The sequence below is a fragment of the Mesoplodon mirus genome (genome assembly GCF_964341445.2).
Source record: "Mesoplodon mirus genome assembly, chromosome: 12".
In the NCBI taxonomy this organism is placed as follows: Eukaryota; Metazoa; Chordata; class Mammalia; order Artiodactyla; family Ziphiidae; genus Mesoplodon; species Mesoplodon mirus.
Window position 1 is genome coordinate 93243143 of NC_138988.1, and position 24966 is coordinate 93268108.

Consider the following 24966-nt stretch of genomic DNA (forward strand, 5'->3'; position numbering starts at 1 on the left):
CAAGACAGACCCATCCTCCGTCCTATTAGAACTGACACATCTACCAGTAAAGATGGACACGCACCCGGTAATTCCAAAAGAGGGTGGCAAGTGGGGCACTGAGTAATCTGGGCTGTCAAAAGGCAACTATGAGAGAGGGCCACCAACCCAGGCCAGGGGCTTCAGAGGAAGTGCTGTCTGAGTGGAGACGTGAGAAACAAGAAGGCATCAGGCAAGTAAAGCAGTGAGACCGGGAGAGGGGAAGGAGGGAACAGCATGTGCAAAGACGCAGAGGCTAGGGAATGTGCTGAGTGTGACGAGCTAGAAGGTCAGCAGGAGTGAGTCATGAAAGCTGAGGGCCTTACCAGTCAGAAGAAGAAGGCTGGACTTTACCTTGACCATAAAAGAGAGCCAACAAAGGGTTTCAGCAGAAGACCCTTGAATAGGGACTTCCCTGGTGGTCCAGCAGTTAAGACTGTGTGTTCCCAATGCAGGGGGCCTGGGGTTCGATCCCTGGTCAGGGAACTAGATTTCACGTGCCACAGTGAAGATCCCGCATGCCACAACAAAGACCCGGCACAGCCAAATAAAGAAATAAGTATCAAAAAATAAAAAAGAAGACGGTTGGAGTAATACTAAGAAGACTGTTGTAGTAATATAACTGAATAATGGTCGGCTGGTCTGAACAGGTAATGACGGGGAAAAGTATGAAAAGGGATGCAAGAGGTCTTCATAGAATGTAGACTCATAAGACCTGATAACTTTTTCATTTTTCATATGAAGAAAACTCCATACTTCATTTAATTCTGAGAAGTGGATATTGCTTCCTTAGGCTATATGGATGAAACTATAATTCAACCAACTTCAGGATATTGCTTTAATCACAACACAACACAACACAAAGAGAATTAGAAAAAAACACACCTAAACATAGAGCATAAGAAGCATACAGATCATTAAAATACTTAACACAAATCCATACAACTTGTCTTAAAGGACCCTCAGAGGGTAGACACAGCCAAGGGGCAGGAGCCAAAAAGAAGGATTTCATTTGGCACGAATACATTAATGGAAGCTGAAAGGTGCTCATAAATGAAAGACATTTTCACATGTTTGAAGCCACACTGAAGGAGAATGACAACTTTATAAAACCAAAGCTAGTCAAATCTTCCTCTTCTTTTTTTTAAGCTAACATAGCCATTTGTTTTACTCAGCTAAGTTCCAGCCCAGGCAGCTCGCATAATCATTCCTAAACCCAAGGCACATCCCAGTGGGTGAGGGGTCAGAGTGTCAAAGAAAACATGAGACATAGTAAGAAAGTCACACCTGGGGGAAAGGATGCCTTTTCACGAAATTCACATAAAACGGCTCATTAGAATACGTCATCTGCTTGGTTGTAAGACATGTCTGATTCCACGACCCCGATACCTTCGTACCTGTAGTTTCTATCATTTGAGGTTGTATGACGTTTACTCTTCTACCTTTTCAACAGCTTTCCTTCCGGCAGGTCAGAGGGTTCAAACGCGGCACAACTCACCGTTTTAAGTCTTTTGGCAAATGGAGCCTCCTTCCCACCCGCTTCAGCTGAATCTGAATGATGGGCTGGGGGCAGAAGTCGGTCACTCCGCAGCCTTTTTCTTATTTCTTCTTCTTTAGTCTGAAAAGCAGTATTAAAGAGTATTAAAACGAGTCCGAGGGACTTTCTCCAAGTTCTCATTACTACTGCCTGTAATGAACATGCCTGGCTTCCCTATTTCATTATGCAATCGTTCGACAAGCAGAGGTTGAGGAATTACTGTTGAAGAAGACAGAGCTAGCCGCCAGCCCCCACCCCATACCCTCCAGACACCCTCCAGACATACCCTCACAGGGCTATGATCTGTCTTTTCTCTCTGAGAGGCCGAGTAGAGACACGGAAGTAGAGGCTGTCAGACCAGAGCTGTGAAGACTGGTTCTGGCAGAAGGGCAAACAGAGGGTTTATGGGGACCACGCGTGTGTAAATGTTGCAGAAGTTGTCTGAGGGTCTGCACGGCCTCCTCTCATCTCCCATCCTCCACCTGGGACCTCCTGCCACCCCTGGCCCCAACTGAAGTTCCTCTTTTTTTTTAATAGGAAAAAAACACCATACTTAATTCTCAGAAGTGGATATTGCTTCCTTAGGCTACAGGGATGAAACTGTAATTCAACCAACTTCAAGAGAGTGCTGCATTTCTTCACCACACAAAGAGAACTTTAAAAAACTAAACATACAGCATAGGAAGCATAGAGATCACTAAAAGAATACAATCCACGCAATCTGTCTTAAAGCTGGCGACTGGAGAGGATGCGCGCATTTCAGAGGCAGCGCCCCTCACATGAGACCTGGGCTACCTTCCTGCACTCCTCCACTGCCTGCATCTTCTCTTCTATGTCCTTCATCATGAAATCTTTTACTTCCTTTTTGATTTTAAGTTTTTTCAGCCTGGCTGGTGGCTTTCTCAGCAGCTTCTCAGTTGTGCTTACGTGCAGAAAGACACTTTTTATTTTTTATTTATTTATTTATTTATTTTTGCGGTACGCGGGCCTCTCACTGTTGTGGCCTCTCCCGTTGCGGAGCACAGGCCCTGGATGCACAGGCTCAGCGGCCATGGCTCACGGGCCTAGCCGCTCCGTGCGGCATGTGGGATCTTCCCGGACCGGGGCACGAACCCGTGTCCCCTGCATCGGCAGGCGGATTCTCAACCACTGCACCACCAGGGAAGCCCAGAAAGACACTTTTTAAAATGCAGAAACAAATGTATTTATTAGCAGAGGAGAAAGATAAGAGAGAGAGAATAAACATTGTTTAAGGTTTTAGTCCTAAAAATCTTAACAGATTTTTGGATAGATTTGTAAAAACAAATTACGTGAAAACTGGTAACAATTGAACTCATCCCTAAAGACTTTATGCCTGGTAACAACAGAACTAATTCCTAAAGAAAAAATATCTATTAGATGTCTAGGAAAAAACAGGCTATTATCAAAAAACATGAAAGAAACATGCAGTGATGGAGGAGCGCTCTTGAAAAGTAAAAAAAAAACCTGGAGAACAAATACAAGATGGGAAAAGGTGGCGAATGAATGATGCATTTGTAGTTCAAGGTATAAAGTTAAACCCCATGATTTTATAATATTCCATAAGCTACAAGTGATTTTCATTTGGGGTCGAGATTAGTTTTAGGACTTTTGGTCCTGTGAAGGAGAGAATTAACACTGGTCTTTGCTGTCAGTACTTTACAAATGTTTCCATGACAATAGAAAAAAACCCATACTATTTCCTGATTGACTACCCTTTATGTCTTTAGAGCAGTGATAATGACTTTGATTATAATTTCTAGTTATTAAAAAAGGTTAAACTGTTGTAAAGGGTTTGTAAAGTTTAATTTTTATTTTATTTTATTTTTTTATTATTATTATTTTTTTTTGCGGTACGCGGGCCTCTCACTGTTGTGGCCTATCCCATTGCAGAGCACAGGCTCCGGACGCGCAGGCTCAGCGGCCATGGCTCATGGGCCCAGCCGCTCCGCGGCATGTGGGATCCTCCCGGACCGAGGCATGAACCTGTGTCCCCTGCATCGGCAGGCGGATTCTCAACCAGTGCGCCACCAGGGAAGCCCTAAAGTTTAATTTTTAAAAATTGGTTTTTTTAAATAATATACCTTGGTTATAAAAAATTTTAAATGATACAGAAATAGTCCCCTAATTCTCTGTTTAACCAGCTGGCCCCCAATCCCACTCATCAGCATGAACCATTTTAAAGAGTTTGGTGTGTGTCCTTCCAGACATTCTCTGTGCACATATATCTATATACACATATATTAACAGTGCATCTGTCATGTTCAACCAATCAATGGGATTATACCATATACGCTGTTTTGCAATTTACTTTCTTCATTTAATATGGACATCTTTCTAGGTCAGTATGTAAAGAGTTATTAAACTGTCTTAATGAACACCAAGCCTTCATTATAAAATGAACCAAAACAGGCAGACCTCATTTAATTGTGCTTCACAGATATTTTTGTGTTTTTTTTTACAAATTGAAGATCTGTGGCAACCTTGCGTTGACCAAGTCTATTGGCGCCATTTTTCCAACAGTGTTTGCTCACTTCCTGTCTCTGTGTCACATGTTGGTAATTCTTGCAGTACTTCAAATTTTTTCATTATTATTGTATTTGTTACGGTGATCAGTGATCTTTGACGCTACTATTGCAAACCAATAATGACTCGATGAAAGCTCAGATGGTGGTTAGCATTTTTTAGCAATATAAGTATTTTTACATTAAGACCTGAACATTGCTTTATTAGACATAATACTACTGGACATTTACCAGGCTACATTATAATGTAAAGATAACTTTTATATGCCCTGGGAAACCAAAAAATTCATGTGACTCGATTTATTGTGATATTTGCTTTATTGCAGTGGCCTGGAACCGAACCTGCAATATCTCCAACTAGGTACTCCTGTATTGTTCTAGATAATTTCTCTAAAGACTTGTAAAGACAAAGGAGCTACTGATATCCATTGTCATATCGAAAAGACTGTCTCTTCAGATTGCAATACTGTAGTTACTGAGAAAGTACATCACACAAAGAGAGACAGGTCAGCATAGCAGGAAAGGGTACCAGATCCAGACACATACAGCCCTGGGTTTGAATCCTGGCTTGGTCATGGTGTGGCTTTGCATGAATTCTTAAACTCTGTAAGCCTTCCCTTCCTCATTTATAAAATAGGTTTTATTTCACAGGATTTTTTTTTAGAAAAAAGAGGAAAATCTTTGCCAACTTGGTCTAGCAGCCAAATCGCTGCTCTGGTTGAGGCACTGACTGGTGCATCTCTCCTGCCACATCTGGCACAGAGAAGCGAGGCCCAGCCACCAGTGGTCAGAACAGAGCAGGTAGTGGGATGGGCCACGACCCTGGATCAGTCAGGGGAGGAGTGGTGCCTGCCGAATTGGCGTGCCAGGGTCGGCCGAGACGCAGCCCCTAGGGATTTCCAGGTGATAGTGCGAACTCTGCGGGCAAAGGAGGGTGGGCAGGAGGGCGCCCACCCCATAGTCAAGGAGTACTGGGATGTACAGCCTGTAGGAGAGTAGGAAGAGGCAGGAGAAGAGGAGGAGAGAGTTGGACAAGGAGGAGAGATGAAGGAAAGGATGAGAATTATGTGGACCAAGAGGAAGAGGAGGACGATCCTCCTGAGGGCAGTGCACTAGATTCTGCTGCTGATTTTAAATTGGGATATTTTTTCCGCCAACTTATGATCCCAAAGTCCGTATGGTTCTAAAGAAGAGAGTGAATATCAATATGAAAACGCTGATGAAGAGGAAGAGGATGGAAATGAAAAACCAGAAGAAGGACTTAAAATGGATATGGTCTCAGCAGAGGGCAGCTCTGGAGAATACAGTTGGAAGGCATAAAAAGAAATGGACAGCAAAAGAAAAGCTGAATTTGTTCTTCATGGGTATTCTAGTTTTCATTAGCCCAAAATACCCATTTTATTTCAAAGTTCAACACCCCAAAATGATATTAACTGACATCTGACTTTACTCTTACCTTTTAGAGATAAATTTAACAGTTATTGTTCACATTGAAAATAAAAGTTTGTTTGAAATGAAAAAAATAAATAAATAAAGAGGAAAGTATACAGTAGCCACTCAATAAACGGTAATTACTTATTCAGTGAAAGCAGTGACTTTTTTCAATGACAGCACAGAGAATCAGAACCAAATACAGTTTTTGTCATGAAGGGGAGAAATAAGACTCAGAATCACAGGGGCCAGCAGGCAGGAGGCCTGGGCTGTTTAACCCCGGGTCTACTGCTAATACCCACTGTGTGACCTGACACAAAGCACTTCTCTTTGGACTCACTTTTCTCAAAATTATACGATATACACTCCTCTGCAACTTGCTGAGGATGGCTAAGGTTCCTTCCAGCTTTAAAATCTATGATCCTTGGAAAGAATCCTTCTAAAGGATAAACATTTATTAAAGTTCTGGTTCAGTTGCAGCCTTCAGACACTTTCATGTGATGAGAAAATTTTCACTACAGGAAAACTGGGAGATGTTTTTCAAAGCAAGTTCCCCCTCCCCCATCCTTGTGTTATTTTTTATGATAATTGGCTTTTAGGCTCCCTGCTGACAAAAGCCATCTGCTGAAAAGACTGGGACATGCTTGCTATGGAGGCTCGACTAGAGATACTGTGAAATTAGGATGAAACAGTTTTGGGGGGAAGTTCACTCATAGAGGGCTAACAGAGAATGGAATAGTCATCTAAGATCCAATAAAGCAAGTCTCCATCAGGCTTACATAGGAGTCTGAGCCTTGATTTACATCATGAGATCAACAGTTTCAAGAGAGCTTGGGCTTTCTGGTTTGGGTGACCTCTTCCTGTGGCTTTATCCCAAAATGACGCATAAGAAATCATGTACTTCCTTTCCCTTGTGGAAGTTAATCCTACCTGTGCAGCCCTTGTCCTTTCTTGAGTTTGACACTTTAAAGAAAAGCATTGAAAGACCTGAGGAATGCTATTTGTATTCTTTACCACTGGATTTTATAAAGTCAGGAGTTACCAGTTGTTGGCACTTAAAAAATGACAGCATTATATGATCACATAATACGTAGAGAGGTACTACCCACAGAAACTCTAAAAAAAAAAAATTAACTTTAAAATCTATAGAAGTTACTAGTTCAATTATTCTCTTTAAGAACACCAGCAGGGGATGGAACAACCAAAGATGCTGTGATAAGAAGGGGATCTCGTTTCTAGCCAACCTGCTTGTATACATTACTTCTTGCATCCACTGTGTCTTCCTCAGAGCTTTCCTAGTTAATTATTGACCCACAGATAAACCTACCCTGGCTATGTTCTCTTAAGAGGAGTCTTGTGCATAGAATAAGCCAAAGTTTCTCACAACAGATCTGTCACTCCTGCTCTGCCACTGTTAAGACCTCCTAAGATGGTCACTCTGAGCGTTAGCTGCCATTCTTTTGTCTTTACCCTGGTCAACTTCCTCCTCCTTCAAAGACTCCCCAGGAGGTTGAGCAAATAATGTTACAGACTCTGATACATTGTCAGCAAACTCCCTAACTGCACTGAAGGTTATCAAGGACAGAGGTTGCCTGGAAACGGGAATCAACTTGGACTAGAGACAGAAGGGATCAATAGAGGATTGAGAGTCTTGTGTAGGGAAACCCAGAACGTGAGAAATGAGTTTGGATGAAAAACACCCAAAGTGGATAATACCTATGTGGATAAATGAGAGCCACTCCCATCTCTTTAAAGAGATCTGTACCAATCCATACATGTATTTACATGTGTATATAAAACTAATATACATTTATAATACAGCCACTGGAGTCTCAGTAGAATGTTTTAAAATATACTGGAAGATTCACTTAGTCTGATAATTTAGCTTCTTAACATCGTATTACTTACATACCATTATAATTCTTTCTGAGTGAGCGTAACATCTATTAGCGCGAATGTGCTTGCAGGCAGGTTACCCAGAGGGGCTATGGAATGGCTGTAGTACTGGCTAAAAAGCAGATGATGAAAAAAAATTAAGAAAAAAGACGATAGGGGGCCCTGGGGACACAGATACTGCTGTGGATTTCTAGGAAGAGACTAGCTCATAGGGGAGTCCCCTTTTCAGCATCCTTTATTATATTTCACTCTAAATGATAACTGAATTAAAGATAACAACCTGGCTAAGACAGGGACAGATCTATGTCTAAAATTCCCTTGTATTTATATATAATATTGGTCTACATACGGAGCCTTGTTTTTAAGTATTCTCACTTCTGTTCTGTTTTTTTCTCATAATATTTCACTTAAAGTTTTTTTTTAAAGCAATGAAGAAATGGTGTTCACATGTCTGATTGGATTCATCATATTGTAGTATCTGCTGACATTAACATCCTTTTTTTTGACTATCCCCTTTTTGTTTCCTTTGGCTCTTTGTTTCTTAGTTAAAAGTATTAACTGTCTCATAATATTTTCATTTTCAGTCCTTCAATATTCATTCTCATCTTTTTGTATTGGCCTCAGAACTTTCCCCCGAATATCCAAGACATCTGGTGTCTGACACACATGTTCTCAGCTACACCTGGATTGAAAGAGACTTTACCTGTGACACTGAGCAATTATCTCTCTTCATTTCCATACGCTTCCTGGGTATCACCTTAGTCCTATAGTGAACACGTGTTCTATTTTCAGGAATATTTTAGGACTCTCTTTCACAGTGAATGGGGAATTTCAGTTTCGAAAGCTTTAACCCTTCCCAGCTTGATAATGAATTTGAGGGCTGGGTGTACATTTTTATTGAAACTTCATGGCAGTGGTTCTCAGCCTGGGCTGCCCACTGGAATCACCTGGGAGCTTTCAAAAGCAACACATTCTGGGCCCACCCCAAGCCACTGGTCCCAGGAGTTTTGAAAGTTTCCTGGGTGACGCAAAGGTACAGGTTAAGGACTGCACTGGGCAATAAGGTGCACAGCTGTGCATTACAGCTCCGGCCTGTTGCAAGTCTGACTTTTGTTGGCCATCCTGGTCCAATTCCAAAGCAAAAAAAAGAAAAAAAGAACTGTGTTATTCTTGCCTACCTTTGCAGTCCTGTCACATTTAAATCCTTTTGAGAACACTCCACCTACGCCCCTGACAACCATTCTATTTCTACATAATACGAATACGATCACAGTCTTCATCTTTGGCTCTCTTAATGATGTTATTGAAAGTCAAGCCTGTAGTTTTCATTTCTTAATAGATACGTTTCCTTCACAATGTAGCTTATATTAATTAACCTTGCTGGTGCCCTTGCAAGGTCCGAGTCTGAATTCATTCATCTCTGGCACTGGAATCACTGAAAAATGTTTTAATGTTACTCCCACTGACGTGAGCATCAAGGGCCCATAGCATGTCTCTTCAGAAGGCTTGCTTAGCTACTGAATGTTCCCACAATCTATCCTCCTCCAGATGGCTTTCCAGTCTTTTTTTTTTTGAATTTTATTTTATTTATTATTCCATACAGCAGGTTCTTATTAGTCATCAATTTTATACACATCAGTGTATACATGTCAATCCCAATCTCCCAACTCATCACACGCCCACACACCCCGCCACTTTCCCCCATTGGTGTAGATACATTTGTTCTCTAAATCCGTGTCTCAATTTCTACTCTGCAAACCAGTTCAGCTGTACCATTTTTCTAGGTTCCACATATATGCGTTAATACATGGTATTTGTTTTTCTCTTTCTGACTTACTTCACTCTGTATGACAGTCTCTAGATTCATCCATGTTTCTACAAATAACTCAATTTCATTTCTTTTCATGGCTGAGTAATATTCCATTGTATATATGTATCACATCTTCTTTATCCATTTGTCTGTCGATCGGCATTTAGGTTGCTTCCATGACCTGGCTATTCTAAATAGTGCTGCAATGAATATTGGGGCACATGTGTCTTTTTTTTTTTTTGCGGTACACAGGCCTCTCACTGTTGTGACCTCTCCCATTGCGGAGCACAGACTCCGGACGCACAGGCTCAGTGGCCATGGCTCACAGGCCCAGCCGCTCCGCGGCACGTGGGATCTTCCCGGACTGGGGCACGAACCCATCTCCCCTGCATCGGCAGGCGGACTCTCAACCACTGTGCCACCAGGGAAGCCCCACATGTGTCTTTTTGAAGTATGGTTTTCTCTGGGTATATGCCCAGCAGTGGGATTCCTGGGTCATACGGTAATTCTATTTTTAGTTTTCTATGGAACATCCATACTCTTCTCCATAGTGGCTGTATCAATTTACATTCCCACCAACAGTGCAAGAGGGTTCCCTTTGCTCCACACCCTCTCCAGCATTTGTTGTTTGCAGATTTTCAGATGATGCCCATTCTAACTGGTGTGAGGTGATACCTCATTGTAGTTTTGATTTGCATTTCTCTAATAATTAGTGATGTTGAGCAGCTTTTCACATGCTTCTTGGCCATCTGTATGTCTTCTTTGGAGAAATGTCTATTTAGGTCTTCTGCCCATTTTTGGATTGGGTTGTTTGTTTTTTTAATATTGAGCTGCATGAGCTGTTTATATATTTTGGAGATTAATCCTTTGTCCGTTGATTCATTTGCAAACATTTTCTCCCATTCTGAGGGTTGTCTTTTTGTCTTGTTTGTAGTTTCCTTTGCTTTGTAAAAGCTTTTAAGTTTCATTAGGTCCCATTTGTTTATTTTTGTTTTTATTTCCATTACTCTAGGAGGTGGATCAAAAAAGATCTTGCTGTGATTTATGTCAAAAAGTGTTCTTCCTATGTTTTCCTCTAAGAGATTTATAGTGTCCAGTCTTACATTTAGGTCTCTAATCTATTTTGAGTTTATTTTGTGTATGGTGTTAGAGAGTCTTCTAATTTCATTCTTTTACATGTAGCTGTCCACTTTTCCCAGCACCACTTATTGAAGAGACTGTCTTTTCTCCATTGTATATCCTTGCCCCCTTTGTCATAGATTAGTTGACCATAGGTGCGTGGGTTTCTCTCTAGGCCTTCTATCCTGTTCCATTGATCTATATTTCTGTTTATGTGCCAGTACCATATTGTCTTGATTACTGTAGCTTTGTAGTATAGTCTGAAGACAGAGAGTCTGATTCCTCCAGCTCCGTTTTTTTCCCTTAAGGCTGCTTTGGTTATTTGGGGTCTTTTGTGTCTCCATACAAATTTTAAGATTTTTCGTTCTAGTTCTGTAAAAAATGCCATTGGTAATTTGATAGGGATTGCACTGAATCTGTAGATTGCTTTGGGTAGTATAGTCACTTTCACAATATTGATTCTTCCAATCCAAGAACATGGTATGTCTCTCCATCCATTTGTATCATCTTTAATTTTTTTCATCAGTGTCTTACAGTTTTCTGACTACAGGTCTTTTACCTCCCTAGGTAGGTTTATTCCTAGGTATTTTATTCTTCTTGTTGCAGTGGTAAATGGGAGTGTTTCCTTAATTTCTCTTTCAGGTTTTTCATCGTTAGTGTATAGGAACGCAAGAGATTTCTGTGCATTAATTTTATATCCTGCAACTTTACCAAATTCATTGATTAGCTCTAGTAGTTTTCTGGTGGCATTTTGAGGATTCTCTATGTATACTGGCCTGTCATCTGCAAACAGTGACAGTTTTACTTCTTCTGTTCCAATTTGTATTCCTTTTATTTCCTTTTCTTCTCTGATTGCTGTGGGTAGGACTTCCAAAACTATGTTGAATAATAGTGGTGAGAGTGGACATCCTTGTCTTGTTCCTGATCTTAGAGGAAATGTTTTCAGTTTTTCACCATTGAGAACGATGTTTGCTGTGGGTTTGTCGTATATGGCCTTTATTATGTTGCGGTAGGTTCCCTCTATGCCCACTTTCTGGAGAGTTATCATAAACGGGTGTTGAATTTTGTCAATAGTGTTTTCTGCATCTATTGAGATGATCATATGGTTTTTATTCTTCAATTTGTTAATATGGGGTATCACATTGATTGATTTGCATATATTGAAGAATCCTTGCATCCCTGGGATAAATCCCACTTGATCATGGTGTATGATCCTTTTAATGTGTTGTTGGATTCCGTTTGCTAGTATTTTGTTGAGGATTTTTGCATCTATATTCATCAGTGATATTGGTCTGTAATTTTCTTTTTTTGGAGTATCTTTGTCTGGTTTTGGTATCAGGGTGATGGTGGACTCATAGAATGAGTTTGGGAGTGTTCCTTCCTCTGCAATTTTTTGGAAGAGTTTGAGAAGGATGGGTGTTAGCTCTTCTCTAAATGTTTGATAGAATTCACCTGTGAAGCCATCTGGTCCTGGACTTCTGTTTGTTGGAAGATTTTTAATCACAGTTTCAATTTCATTACTTGCGATTTGTCTGTTCATATTTTCTATTTCTTCCTGGTTCAGTCTTGGAAGGTTATATCTTTCTAAGAATTTGTCCATTCCTTCCAGGTTGTCCATTTTATTGGCGTAGAGTTGCTTGTAGTAGTCTCTTAGGATGCTTTGTATTTCTGTGGTGTCTGTTGTAACTTCTCCTTTTTCATTTCTAATTTTATTGATTTGAGTCCTCTCCCTCTTTTTCTTGATGAGTCTGGCTAATGGTTTATCAATTTTTTTTATCTCTTCAAAGAACCACCTTTTAGTTTTATTGATCTTTGCCATTATTTTCTTTTGTTCTATTTCATTTATTTCTGCTCTGATCTTGATGATTTCTTTCCTTCTGCTAACTTTGGGTTTTGTTTGTTCTTCTTTCTCTAGTTCCTTTAGGTGTAAGGTTAGATTGTTTATTTGAGATTTTTCTTATTTCTTGAGGTAGGCTTGTATTGCTATAAACTTCCCTCTTAGAACTGCTTTTGCTGCATCCCATACGTTTTGGATCGTTGTGTTTTCATTGTCATTTGTCTCTAGGTATTTTTTGATTTCCTCTTTGATTTCTTCAGCGATCTCTTGGTTATTTAGTAATGTATTATTTAGCCTCTATGTGTTTGTGTTTTTTACGTTTTTTTCCCTGTAATTGATTTCTAATCTCATAGCATTGTGGTCAGAAAAGATGCTTGATATGATTTCAATTTTCTTAAATTTACTGAGGCTTGATTTGTGACCCAAGATGTGCTCTATCCTGGAGAATGTTCCATGCGCACTTGAGAAGAAAGTGTAATCTGCTGTTTTTGGATGGAATGTCCTATAAATATCTATTAAATCTATCTGCTCTATTGTGTCATTTAAAGCTCGTGCTTCCTTATTAGTTTTCTGTTTGGGTGATCTGTCCATTGGTGTAAGTGAGATGTTAAAGTCCCCCACTATTACTGTGTTACTGTCAATTTCCTCTTTTAAAGCTGTTAGCAGTTGCCTTATGTATTGAGGGGCTCCTAGGTTGGGTGCATATATATTTATAATTGTCACATCTTCTTCTTGGATTGATCCCTTGGTCATTATGTAGTGTCCTTCCTTGTCTCTTGTAACATTCTTTATTTTAAAGTCTATTTTATCTGATATGAATATTGCTACTCCAGCTTTCTTCTGATTTCCATTTGCATGGAATATCTTTTTCCAACCCCTCACTTTCAGTCTGTATGTGTCCCTAGGTCTGAAGTGGGTCTCTTGTAGACAGCATACAGATGGGTCTTGTTTTTGTATCTATTCAGCGCTCCTGTGTCTTTTGGTTGGAGCATTTAATCCTTTCACATTTAAGGTAATTATCAATATGTATGTTCCTATGACCATTTTCTTAATTGTTTTGGGTTTGTTTTTGTAGGTCTTTTTCTTCTCTTGTGTTTCCCACTTAGAGAAGTTCCTTTAGCATTTGTTGTAGAGCTGGTTTGGTGGTGCTGAATTCTCTTAACTTTTGCTTGTCTGTAAAGCTTTGGACTTCTCCATCAAATGTGAATGAGATCCTTGCCGGGTAGAGTGATCTTGGTTGTAGGTTCTTCCCTTTCATCACCTTAAATATGTCATGCCACTCCCTTCTGGCTTGTAGAGTTTGTGCTGAGAAATCAACTGTTAACCTTATAGGAGTTCCCTTGTATGTTGTCATTTTTCCCTTGCTGCTTTCAATAATTTTTCTTCGTCTTTAATTTTTGCCAATTTGATTACTATGTGTCTCAGTGTGTTTCTCCTTGGGTTTATCCTGTATGGGACTCTCTGCACTTCCTGGACTTGGGTGGCTATTTCCTTTCCCATGTGAGGGAAGTTTTCGACTATAATCTCTTCAAATATTTTCTTGGTCCCTTCTCTCTCTCTTCTCCTTCTGGGACACCTATAATGCAAATGTTGTTGCATTTAATGTCATCCCAGAGGCCTCTTAGGCTGTCTTCATTTCTTTTCATGCTTTTATCTTTATTTTGTTCCGCAGCAGTGAATTCCACCATTCTGTCTTCCAGGTCACTTATCTGTTCTTCTGCCTCAGTTATTCTGCTATTGATTCCTTCTAGTGTAGTTTTCATTTCAGTTATTGTATTGTTCATCTCTGTTTGTTTGTTCTTTAATTCTTCTAGGTCTTTGTTAAACATCTCTTACATCTTCTCGATCTTTGCCTGCATTCTTTTTCCGAGGTCCTGGATCGTCTTCACTATCATTATTCTGAATTCTTTTTCTGGAAGGCTGACTATCTTGACTTCATTTAGTTGTTTTTCTGGTGTTGTATCTTGTTCCTTCATATGGTACATACCCCTCTGCCTTTTCATCTTGTCTATCTTTCTGTGAATGTGGTTTTTAATTCCACAGGCTGTAGGATTGTAGTTCTTTTTGCTTCTGCTCTCTGCACTCTGGTGGATGAGGCTATCTGAGAGGCTTGAGACTCCTGTCTTTTCTTTTTAATAAATTTATTTATTTATTTATTTTATTTATTCAGCTGCATAGGGTCTTCATTGCTGCACGCGGGCTTTCTCTTGTTGCGGCGAGTGGGGGCTACTCTTTGTTGTGGTGTGCAGGCTTCTCATCGCAGTGGCTTCTCTTGTTGTGGAGCACGGGCTCTAGGTGCGCAGGTTCAGCAGTTGTGGCTCATGGGCTCTAGAGTGCAGGCTCAGTAGTTGTGGCGCATGGGCTTAGCTGCTCCGAGGCATGTGGGATCTTCCCAGAACAGGGATTGAATCCATGTCCCCTGCATTGGCAGGCGGATTCTTAACCACTGCACCACCAGGGAAGTCCCTGTCTTTTCTTTTTGACCCACCTTTTATTTTCTGACCCCCAGCAATTCACCTACAGCGAGAAAAAAAATCTCTCCTTGTCCTTTCCATATTAAAGATGCATCATTTTTTTAGTACTTTGAAGTAAGATAAGGTACTCGAAAATGCCTTGCGTCCTGATAGCTAGCCTTGTGCAAATGTAAATTGTCATTATGTTGGCGTCAGTTTTTCCATTATGTGGTCCATTTTTACCTTCCCCTTCCCCCCAGTTCCTCTTATTATTGGCAGCCTGATAATATCATTCATAAGGCTTAACAAACTTCTTTCCTTGCCAAATACTTTCTGCAGTACTTATTTTTCCTTCTTCAAAAGAAAATGCCACTTTGGCTTTTATTTATGAGTTCTCAGCAAGTCCCACACACAGAGAAGCAAATTACCTTTATTGAAACACTAAGTGACTTGGTCTAGGTGCAAACTTGATTTCACTAATGAATCTTTTTATTCCCTATTGATTGTTTTCCCTACAACACAGGGGACTGGCCACCACTGAGGTGCCTTTGATATAATTTCTGGTCTCAATTTCCATCACTTCTGTTTCTTTCTTTTCTTTCCTATTCATTTTCCCTTAGGCCTCTTTTCTGTTATTTTTTCTTTTTATCTTCTTTTCTCTGTCTATACTTTAGGATTACTGGTGCTGCTGGCAAACAGTGGCTTAAAAAGAAACCCAAACCAATGAGAACTAAACAAAACAACAGCAAATCTGCCATCTTCTTCATCAATTTACAAAGAAGTTATTAAAAAGTCAAGAACTCAAGACTTTGGTCACAACAAGTTAAAATCAGGCTACAAATAATGCTCACACTACAGAAAAACAATGATAGATCAGTCAAGATGAATCAACAAAGAAAATTAAGGGTATAACAATTTTTATCATTGTATTTATTACCTCATGGTTGACCTCAGGGTGTGTATATAAATGTATACATGTATCTATTTTAGCTTTGACATTTAGGCCTATTTTCTTATTGGATAAGTCAGGGTTCAGTTTTATATTCACATGCCTAGTACATAGGCAATGTTTAATAAAAACTGCTAAAAGAATGAAGGCATTTTATTCAATGGGGCTTATCATGTCTCAAATTTGGTAAAACCCAAGGTATGTTTCATTGGATTCATTAATCATTAACGATCAGGCAATTCCTGAATCCGTAGAGAAGGATGGTGTGCAGAGGGGTGAGGAGTTTATGGGAGAAAAAACTGGCTTAGATAAATGCCGTAATCTGTACTGTGACACTAAGATGCATATTGGTGGAAAAAATAACTCGTGATCAGTCATATTCTGTTGCTATTTTAACTATAAGCTACTGTTAATCACAAAATTACTTGCCGTGACATCATACGATTCTCCATTTCTAAATACTCTGCTGTGGCTTTGTATTATTCCTTGAACAATTAACTCCTCTAGGATGTCTGATGACTTTTGTTGCTCTTGATTCTCTAAGTGTTGGGGTTTATGGATTAATCCACTGATCACTAGGTCTTCCAAAGGAAAAGAAAAAAGAAGAAAAGAAAAAAGAAATTTAAGCACGAAGATTTTATCAATCAAATGCTAAATACATGCCTTATAAATCATGCTAATTAACTCTTAGTCTCAACACTTGTAGTTAAATATCTGTTTCTACCACAAATCTTTATAATCCTTTGAACTTCAAATCCTTAATGTACTTACAGAGGATACACATCAACATAATATACTGTTTACTTAGCAGGTCAAATATTAACATAACAAAAAGTCTTTCTTGTGCTGCTATGTACTACTTTTTTGTTGTAACAACACTTACACACTTGGATACGATTATACAGGTTCTGTGCAATAATTATGAAGCTAAACCATAGCCACGAATGAGATAGTCTTTCAGTGACTCTGAGTTGCAGTTTGGTTTCTATGCTTTGTATACAAAGGATAAACAGCGTGCTGTTGCCAAGAGACTTCTAGTTCTGCAACCCTGAGTTTACAATTACGCCATCTGCTAAATCTACATAAGTAAAAGCATGCCTTTTTGAAAAGAGTCTTTGAACCAAATCAGAATTGGAGTCGAGTGGTAGCTAAATTTTTATTCTAAAAATGGCACTGAAATAGTTTAGAGGGGAGCACTAATGAGAGAGACCGTTCCCATTACAAATCACCCAATTATATAAATAAGCAAGCAAGCATCTGTTTTTACAACCTCATAAAATAAAGGTGCAATGAGGGGTCCTCAGAAATGAGCTCTCTTCTATTTTAAGAAGTCCATTTCATCCAGTGGATGGAATCTTTGTATGAAAATTTCTAAACCCACTGGTTAACAAAGACAGTTTTCATGAATTTGTAATGGGAAGACAGGAAAAACACACACGCGCGCACACACACACACAAACCAGATGTCTCTCACTTCAGAATATTAACTTTCCTGGTATCAGAGACTTCTCTAATTGCCCACTGCAATTAACTCCAACGAATTTCCTATAGTCTTATCACCTTTCCAGTGCTACGTCTTCCACTCATACACGTGTTTGAAATAGAGTCAGTTCTCACTTTAAAGTGCTCCGTACAGATTTTGGTACAGAGTAGTAAAGCATAGGTGTCAAGGAGGTAAACTAGAAACTAAAAGAACAGAAAAAAAATCAATAAAGAAGAGGTGAATCCTCTTCAAGGAATTAGAATGATTTTTTGGTTAGAAGGTGGGCTTATCTGAAAGGGTCAAAATAATAATAATAATGACCCTTTATTGAGCACTCATGTGCCTGGCACTATATTAAGTACTTTATGTTCTTTGTAAGATCTAATTCAAACATAGATTCTGTGACAGAGGTGTTCGTATCTCTATTTTATACATAAACTATATGAGAGAGGCTAATTAACTTGCTCAAGGTGACACAAGCAGTAAGTGAATTAACTAGGATTTGAATCCAAGTCTATTTGACATTAGCATTCACGCTCTTCACCACCTCACTGTACTCCTTCCCAAATAGGTTATGTATCAATAAATGGCTCCCACTGGTCATGGTCCACTTCTCGCTCAGGATGTTCTTAAAAAGAATGTCATCGTTGACATCTGTCACTACCATAATAGAAATATTTTAACCATTTCTATCCATTCTTTTCTGAGTCTACCAAAGTACTTGGCTTGACATTTACAGTAGCTCACTTATACAGAAATCCCTGGACTACATCAGTCATTTCAACTAATATTCATGATTTCTTGGGACACTGAAGACTATTGGGGGAATGTTTAAAAACAACATTGGGCGGGCTTCCCTGGTGGCGCAGTGGTTGGGAGTCCGCCTGCCGATGCAGGGGACGCAGGTTCGTGCCCCGGTCCGGGAGGATCCCACGTGCCGCGGAGCGGCTGGGCCCGTGAGCCATGGCCGCTGGGCCTGTGCGTCCGGAGCCTGTGCTCCGCAACGGGAGAGGCCACAACAGTGAGAGGCCTGCATACCACAAAAAAAATAAAAATAAAAATAACATTGTGCTTCTTTCTGATTATAAAAGAAATACGTGGTTATCAGAGTAAATTTGGAATATATAAAAAAGAGTAAAGAGGAAAATTAAAATGTCCATACTCTTACCTTTCAGAGGTTGCCAGTTAACATATGAAATTTAATTTTTATAAATTTGACATCATACTGAACATCCAGTTTTATTTCTTATGTAGTTAATATTTACAGTAGCATCAGTTCATGCCATTAGAAATTTCATAAGCATAAGTGTAAAAAGTGAAATTATGCAAGAAAACATGGGTGGCTTTGTCTTTAATCTTTTTTTTTTTTTTTTTTTTTTTTTTTGCGGTATGCGGGCCTCTCATTATTGTGGCCTCTCCCGTTGCGGGGCACAGGCTCTGGACACACAGGCTCAGCAGCCATGGCTCACGGGCCCAGCCGCTCTGTGGCATGTGGGATCTTCCCGGACCGGGACACGAACCCGTATCCCCTACATCAGCAGGCGGACTCTCAACCACTGCGCCACCAGGGAAGCCCTGTCTTTAATCTTGGTGTAGAGAAAGGCTTTCTAGCTATGTCTCAAAATCTAGATTCAATGAAAGAAAGATTGATAACTTTTACTACATTAAAAAAACCCTTCAGGGCCTCCCTGGTGGCGCAGTGGTTGAGAGTCCGCCTGCCGATGCAGGGGATACGGGTTCGTGCCCCGGTCTGGGAGGATCCCATGTGCCGCGGAGCGGCTGGGCCCGTGAGCCATGGCCGCTGGGCCTGCGCATCCGGAGCCTGTGCTCCGCAACGGGAGAGGCCACAACAGTGAGAGGCCCGCATACCGCAAAAAGAAAAAAAAAAAAAAAAAACAACCCTTCAGAATGGCAAAAAAAAAACCAAAAAACAAAACCCACAGTAAAAGTCAAAAATAGGTATCACCTACCTCCTGATTTGATGTACTAAGCAGGATACAGTATCATTTTTGGTATTCTTGCTAAAAATGCATATTCTGAACCTAATCATGAGGAAATATCAGACAAACCCAAACTGAGGAATGTTCTACAAAGTAAGTGGCTTATATCTCCCAATATATCAAGGTTTTAGAGGACAAAAAAAGCCAAGGAATTGTTCCGGATTAAAAGAAACTGAAGTCACATGACAACTACATTAAACGTGTGATTCTGCATTAGATCTTGAACCAGAAATTTATTTCTAAAGGACATTTGTGAGACAACGGACAAAATCTGAATAGGTGAGATAACGGTACTGCATCAGTGGTAACTGTCTGATTTGGATCCTTGTGCTGCGATTTTGCAAAGAATGTTCTTGTGTTTAGGTAATGCACACTGATATATTTAAGAGTAAAGTATCATGATGTCTGTGACTTACTCTCAGAAAAAATATAGATGTATATGGGAGAAGGGGGGAGAGGGAAGAGGGAGGGAGGGAAGAGAGGGGACAGTGATAACACAAATGTGGTACAACATTAACTTTGGGGGAATCTGGGTGAAAGAATACAGGCATTCTTTGTTTTGGACAACTTTTCTTATCTGAAACTTCTCAAAATCAGAAGTTTTGTTTGTTTGTTTGTTTTGTTTTCTTTGTTTTTGTTTTTGGCCGTGCCATGCAGCTTGTGGGATCTTAGTTCCCCGACCAAGGATTGAACCCGGGCCCTCGGCAGTGAGCGTTCAGAGTCCTAACCACTGGAACACCAGGGAATTCCACAGAAGTGTTAGTTTGTTTTGTTTTCTTACTAAAAGGAAATACTTGGGAAATGTTAGTGTGAAACTTGAAATTAAAAAAAATTTTATTGAAGTATAGCTGATTTACAATGTTGTGTGAACCTTGAAATTTTTTTTTTTTTTTTTTTTTTTTGCGGTACAAGGGCCTCCCACTGTTGTGTCCTCTCCCGATGCGGAGCACAGGCTCCGGACACGCAGGCTCAGTGGCCATGGCTCACGGGCCCAGCCGCTCCGCGGCATGTGGGATCCCCCCGGACCAGAGCACGAACCCATGTCCCCTGCACCAGCAGGCGAACTCCCAACCACTGCACCACCAGGGAAGCCCAACCTTGAAATTTTTAACAAATATACTCCGTGGCTGTGAAGAGCAGGGATGGAGAGGAGACAGTGAGGAAACTGGGTAGAGAACAAATAGAAAGCTCAGGATACTGGTTCTTATTCATCCTGTGGGAAGAGCTTTCCTGAAAACGAATTTACACTACATTTTGAAAACACCTGCTTTGGTGGTTCAGTCCCTCCCGCGCTGGTCTCTCTTAGCACCATCCTGCTTACCTGGGGCCCTCCCTCCCCATACTGCTTTCAGCGGTGTACAGATGGCAGGACTGCCTGTCCGAGGGCACCCCTGTCCTCCTAACAATCTCTAGTCTGTTAACACATGGATATTGAGCATTCGTGTTGCAGTCTCGGAGGGATTCTCATCAACAGAATCATCAGAGAGAAAAAATACATGTGCTGGCCCAACACAGAGGTAGAGGAAGGGGCCATCCCTGCCCTGCATCCGCCATCTCCTCCTTCACCCTCAGAGGTCATGCTACACCCTATCAGAAGCACAAGACGAGGGCAAATGTGAAATTTGTGATGGACCTAGAGAATATTATGCTTAGTGAAATAAGTCAGAGAAAGAAATATACTGTACGATATCACTTATATGTGGAATCTAAAAAGTAACACAAACGAATGCATATGCAAAACAGAAACAGACTCACAGGTATAGAAAACCCACTAGTGGTTACCGAAGGGGAGAGTGAAGAGGGGAAGGGCAAGATAGGGGTAGGTGATGAAGAGATACAAACTACTACGTATAAAATAGATAAACAACAAGGACATATTTTATAGCCCAGGGAATTACAGCCATTACCCTGTAATTACTTTTAATGGAGTATAATCTGTAAAAATACTGAATCTCTATGCTGTACTCCTAAAAACTAACATAATATTGTAAATCAACTATACTTCAACTTAAAAAATAAATAAAAAGCGTATTAAAAAAGGAAATTTGTCATAACCCGAGTTGCTACAAAAGTCCAGGAAAAAGAATCTCACTTACTATCCAATCTATTTTCCAACTCTAACTGGTCCCTAGGGAAGAAACTACAGCAATGAGGAAGGAAATGAAAGCCTCCCCCAACCCCAAATAAGTCTTCCTTGAAGTCTGTTAAGTTCAATTTGTTTCAAAGGCTGATGAAACAGAAACAAGAGCTCTTAACAACAGAAGGGTAACTCAAGTAAAGTGAAAACATACCACAGGAAAAACCACAAATAGTTTCTAAAGAACACACCAGGTCAACATCACATCTTTTATGTTTTTGAAAGATATTTTTATTGTACATTTGCTTATAACTTCGAATGGGGAGAGACAAGAGAAAAAGTTTGATGTAGATTTTACTTAATTTTTCAAATGTAGAACTTTGCCTTGGAAAGATGTTAACATAGTGGAAGTTTTGAGGAATTTAACTAAAGCCTGTGCAACTCGTATTCCCAAGGCCTTATCCCAACCACCAATAAAGGCTCTTAGTTTAAAAAAAGATAGTTTTAATTATGTCATCAACAAGAAGATTAATGGTTAGTATTACTTACTCACCTAATGAAGGCCTAAGGCTATGTCTTGGAGATGGGACCTTGACATTTGAAGCACTGCCTGGCTCACAAAGCTGTGATAAGTCACCAAACACACATTATAAAATACATTCAGAGAAACAGTATTTTATATAGATCAACATGAACAGGGGCTGTTACCTGAATTTATTCTTCCGTTTCTTTCACTAGGAAATGGGGAACTTTCTGGAATGGTTCCAGGTAAGCTTCCCAACTGGGCCTGCTTGTCCAGCTTCCACAGCTGCCCACATTATCCTTGGGCAGCGTAGCTTCAATCTGGGGTCTGAAATTCTCCCCGGAATGAGCCGCACCGACATCAGCCTGTGAAAAGGGAACGGCTTTGTAAGAGTCAAGATTTCTTAAAAAATGGTTTCTTGGAAAATGAAAATGCCACACGGTCTGCTTTGTGAATAGCTGAGTAGTACCCAGCACCCTGTCAATGTGACCTTATGTGGCAAAAGGGACTTTCTTTGCAGGTGTGATTAAATTAAGGACCTTGTGATAGCAGGAGTATCCCAGGTTATCCAGGTGGGCTCTGAATGTAATCACAGGTGTCCTTAGAAGAGGGAGGCAGAGAAAGATTTGATCACAGAGAAGGAGATGGTGATGCGACATCAGAAGCACAGACACAGTTGGAGATGCTGCAGTACCAGCAATGAAGATGCAGCAAGGGCCACCAGCCGAGGAATCTGGAAAAATCGAGGAAAAAGATTCTCTCCTCAGAGCCTTTGAAAGGAACCAGCCCTGCAAACATCTTGACTTTAGCCCAGTGGAACCAATTTTGGACTTCTGATCTCCAGAACTGTGAGGGAACAAAATTGTGTTGTTTGAAGCCACTAAACTTACATTAATTTGTTACAGCAGCAGTAGGAATCTAACACAGTGACTAATAGGAATCTACCAGGTACAAGCTATTATGCTGAGTATTCTGGAGGATACCAAGATGAACAAGTTTAATCATCAAATGTGAAAAGTAGGGCTTCCCTGGTGGCGCAGTGGTTGAGAGTCCACCTGCCGATGCAGGGGACACGGGTTTGTGCCCTGGTCTGGGAAGATCCCACATGCCACGGAGCGGCTGGGCCCATGAGCCATGGCCGCTGAGCCTGCACGTCTGGAGCCTGTGCTCCGCAACAGGAGAGGCCACAACACTGAGAGGCCCGCGTACCGCAAAAAAAAAAAAAAAAAAAAATGTGAAAAGTAAAGATACTGCTATGTATAAGGCCTTTTTATTTATTTTTTTTAACATCTTTATTGGAGTATAACTGCTTTACAATGGTGTGTTAGTTTCTGCTTTATAACAAAGTGAATCAGCTATACATGTACATATATCCCCATGTCCTCTCCCTCCCTCCCACCCTCCCTATCCCACCCCTTTAGGTGGTCATAAAGCACAGAGCTGATCTCCCTGTGCTATGCAGCTGCTTCCCACTAGCTATCTATTTTACATCTGGTAGTGCATATATGTCCATGCCACTCTCTCACTTCGTCCCAGCTTACCCTTCCCCCTCCCCGTGTCCTCAAGTCCATTCTCTACATCTGTGTCTTTATTCCTGTCCTGCCCTTAGGTTCTTCAGAACCATTTTTTCCCCCTAGATTCCATATATATGTGTCAGCATACGGTATTTGTTTTTCTCTTTCTGACTTACTTCACTCTGTATGACAGACTCTAGGTCCATCCACCTCACTACAAATAACTCAATTTCCTAAAAGCCTTTTTAAAAATGAAACTACCATTATTGTTTTTGTTTCAATCAAACACTAATCTAGGCTTTGCTGTTATGGTATTTGGTAGATGTGGTTAACATCTACAATTAGTTGACTATAAGTAAAGGAGATGATCCTCAAATAATCTGGGTGGGCCTCATCCAATCAGTTGAAGGCCTTAAGAGTAGAACCGAGGTTTCTCTGAGGGAGAAGGAATTCTGTAGATGCAGCTTCAGCTCCAGCCTAGCTTTCTGGACCACCTATTCTATTGTATGGGTGCTGGACTTGCTTTGCCAGCCCTTATAATTGCATAAGCCAATTCCTTATAATACATCTATTTATCTATCTGTTCATCCATCCTACTGGTTCTGATTCTTTGGTAAAACCCTGACTGATATAGAAACGCAGTAGAAAATAAGAAAGACCATTCCCTAGACAGAAGCATTATTGATATCTTAGTATATAACTTCCCAAATATGTTTGATTATATAACTATAATCTTTAAAAATAAATTGGAATTGGCCAGTAAGCATATGAAAAGATGTTCAATATCATTGGTCATTAGGGAGATGTAAATCAAAACCACAATGAGATACCACTTCACACACACTAAGATGACTATCACGAAAAAGACACATCATAAGAAGTGTTGTCAAGGATGTGGAAAAATTGGAACCCTTGTACATTGCCGTGGGAATGTAAAATGGTGCAGCCACTTTGGAAAATGATTTAAGAGTTCCTCAAAAATTTCCTCTTAACATAGAGTTACCAGATGACCCAGAAATTCCACCCCTAAGTATACACCCAAGCAAAATGAAAACGTCTGTTCATACACAATCTTGCACACAAATGTTCATAGTTATTATTCAAATATCTAAAAAGTGGAAACAACCCAAATGTCCAGCAACTGATGACCAGATAAATTAAATGTGCCCTATCCATACCAAGGAATATTATTTGGCAATAAAAAGCAATGAAGCTTTTTATTGACTTACGTGTATCAGTAGATACACGCTACAATACAGGTGACACCTGACATTATACTAAGTGAAAGAAGCCAGTAACAAAGATCATTCCATTTACATGACATGTTCAGAAGAGGCAGATTAATAGAAACAGAAGGCGGATTTAGTGGTTTCTCAGGAAATGCCTGTTGGCTGCCAATGGAGAGTGGTTCCTTTTAGGGGGACAAAAGTGTCCCAAAATTAGCTTGTGGTGATGGTTGTGAATTGTGCATTTTAATGGATGAATTGTATCAATATATGTGGATTACATTTCAATAAAGCTGTTTAAAAAACAAAAGAAATCAGATTATATATTAAGTGATATATTGCATTTCTGTAAACTTTTTTTTTCTATTAACTATTATATATCAGAGACATTTATCTATGTCAATACGTACAGGTCTATCTCATTCTATTTAATGGTGAGAGTAGTTGTTTATTTGACGATTGCATTGCAGTCCATTATGTAACTAAACCACCTACTGAAGGACATCTAGGTTTCTAACTTCTCGATATAATAAACAGAACTGGTATAATA

The 24966-nt window shown here is 40.1% G+C and overlaps 1 protein-coding gene across 1 annotated transcript in view; it reads right to left on the minus strand.

Moving 5' to 3' along the window:
* Positions 1–1206: 1206 nt before the first annotated feature.
* The window catches only part of STMND1 (stathmin domain containing 1), a gene marked incomplete at its 5' end in the record, with an annotated part of 36225 nt that continues 12465 nt past the window's right edge, over positions 1207–24966 (minus strand). The window contains 6 exon segments of the mRNA XM_082638948.1: positions 1207–1456; positions 1460–1636; positions 2351–2495; positions 16036–16174; positions 21862–21957; positions 21960–22041. Coding sequence (XP_082495074.1) covers positions 1352–1456; positions 1460–1636; positions 2351–2495; positions 16036–16174; positions 21862–21957; positions 21960–22041 — 744 coding nt within the window. The 3' untranslated portion in view covers positions 1207–1351.